This window comes from Orycteropus afer, unplaced genomic scaffold (assembly GCF_000298275.1).
Source record: "Orycteropus afer afer isolate SDZICR_OR568_19922 unplaced genomic scaffold, OryAfe1.0 scaffold00010, whole genome shotgun sequence".
Classification (NCBI taxonomy): domain Eukaryota; kingdom Metazoa; phylum Chordata; class Mammalia; order Tubulidentata; family Orycteropodidae; genus Orycteropus; species Orycteropus afer.
This window is the reverse complement of record NW_006921597.1, coordinates 9675250-9676745: the sequence shown is the minus strand read 5'-3', so window position 1 is coordinate 9676745 and position 1496 is coordinate 9675250. Positions and strand designations below refer to the sequence as shown.

Sequence of the window (1496 nt, the reverse complement as noted above, 5' to 3'; positions counted from 1 at the left end):
ACGGCACATAACAACAACAACAACAAACATTACTAAGGATTCTATATGGTCTGGTACAGGAGGACATCTATGGGGGGGGGTGACACCATGAGTTACAGCAGTGGGTGAAACTAACTCTAGTAACCTGTATCCAGTCCACACCCCTATTCCTGCCACGCCCGGCACCACGCGCGCAAGCGCGCTCCTGACCCCGCCCCCGCCCCCGCCCTGCGGAACCCAGTGCTTCTGAGGCCTCTACAGCCCTGTGACGGCCTCGGTGCAGAGGAGCTGTCAAGTCCTGCTACCTCCAGCGCTACCATCGCAGCCTGGCGGGTTCTACCAGTTCCGGGCGCCGAGGGACGCACGCTCTGGGCGGGGAGGTCCAGGCCGAAGGGGGCGGCTCCAGGGCCGGACTCCCGTGCCCCGCAGGGCCCGGGACTTTCGGACGCGTCCAGCTATGGAGGTGGAGGAGGCGTTCCAGGCGGTGGGGGAGATGGGCATCTATCAGATGTACTTGTGCTTCCTGCTGGCGGTGCTGCTGCAGGTGAGTCCTCCACCTCTCCTCTTCCCCACCCACGGCTTCTTCTTTCTCAGAACACCAGGCCTGGATGCTGAGGCTCTGCAAACACTAAAGTGTCTCAAGCCTTCCCTGTGCCTACTCCGCACGGGGAGGGCGAGGCGCCTGGCTCTGATCTGGGCCGGAGGAGTGGCAAGGTCGTCATTGGACTGGCCAGGCTTTCTGCTGGCCGAGCCCACCCATTCTCTCCCTTTAGTCCGGTTATGCTGGGCCAGGCGCTCCCTCTTCTCTGCCCTGGCTGGAGAAAGCAGTGTATCAAAAAAGGTACTTCAGCCAATGAGCTAGTGTTTATTAGGGATACAGAATTATCTTGCTACCTGTAATATACTGCAAACACGAAAGAGAATTGTTATCCTAACTGTCACTTTGGAATCTAGGACACAGAGGTAGTGCTGGTATCCCGCAGACAAAAGGTGAATCTAGGGCGGCCTCCCTCAGGTCTGGGTAGCCATTTAAACCTTCTTTTCCTGGGTTTAAATGAGAACATTTCCTAATCCAGCAGCTTTCAATGCATGTGTTTTATTTCTCTTTGGTTAAAGTTTGGCTGGGTCACTCTACCCTCAGGCCAGCCTTAGGTTGAGACTTTTGTAAGCCCAATAATGTCATCTATAATGTGTATTTGTAAAATGAATGCATTTAAACGAATCCTTCCTTGTACAGAATTCTCTGAACCTACTTGCCCACCCCAATCTAAAAATGTAGGTCAAATTCCATACATTGAAGGTAACTACAGACTCCTTTTGCTCTCACCACTTCTCCAAGCTAAATGGCCCATCCACTTGACCTCAGTTACTACCCTCAGTATTCTAAAGGCATTTCATTCACACATCCTTTTTTAGTACCTACTATGGGAGCTCTGGTAGCATAGTGCCTAAGGCACTCGATTGCTAACCAGAAGGCTGGCGGTTCAAACGCACCAGCCACTCCTCGGAAGGAAGAT

At 53.2% G+C, this 1496-nt stretch overlaps 1 protein-coding gene across 1 annotated transcript in view; it reads left to right on the top strand.

Annotated features, from left to right (window-relative positions):
- Nucleotides 1–436: 436 nt before the first annotated feature.
- Nucleotides 437–1496, top strand: part of SLC22A15 (solute carrier family 22 member 15) — a 95616-nt gene continuing 94556 nt past the window's right edge. Inside the window, exon 1 of the mRNA XM_007948717.2 lies at nucleotides 437–523. Coding sequence (XP_007946908.1) covers nucleotides 437–523 — 87 coding nt within the window. The remainder of the gene's footprint in view (nucleotides 524–1496) is intronic.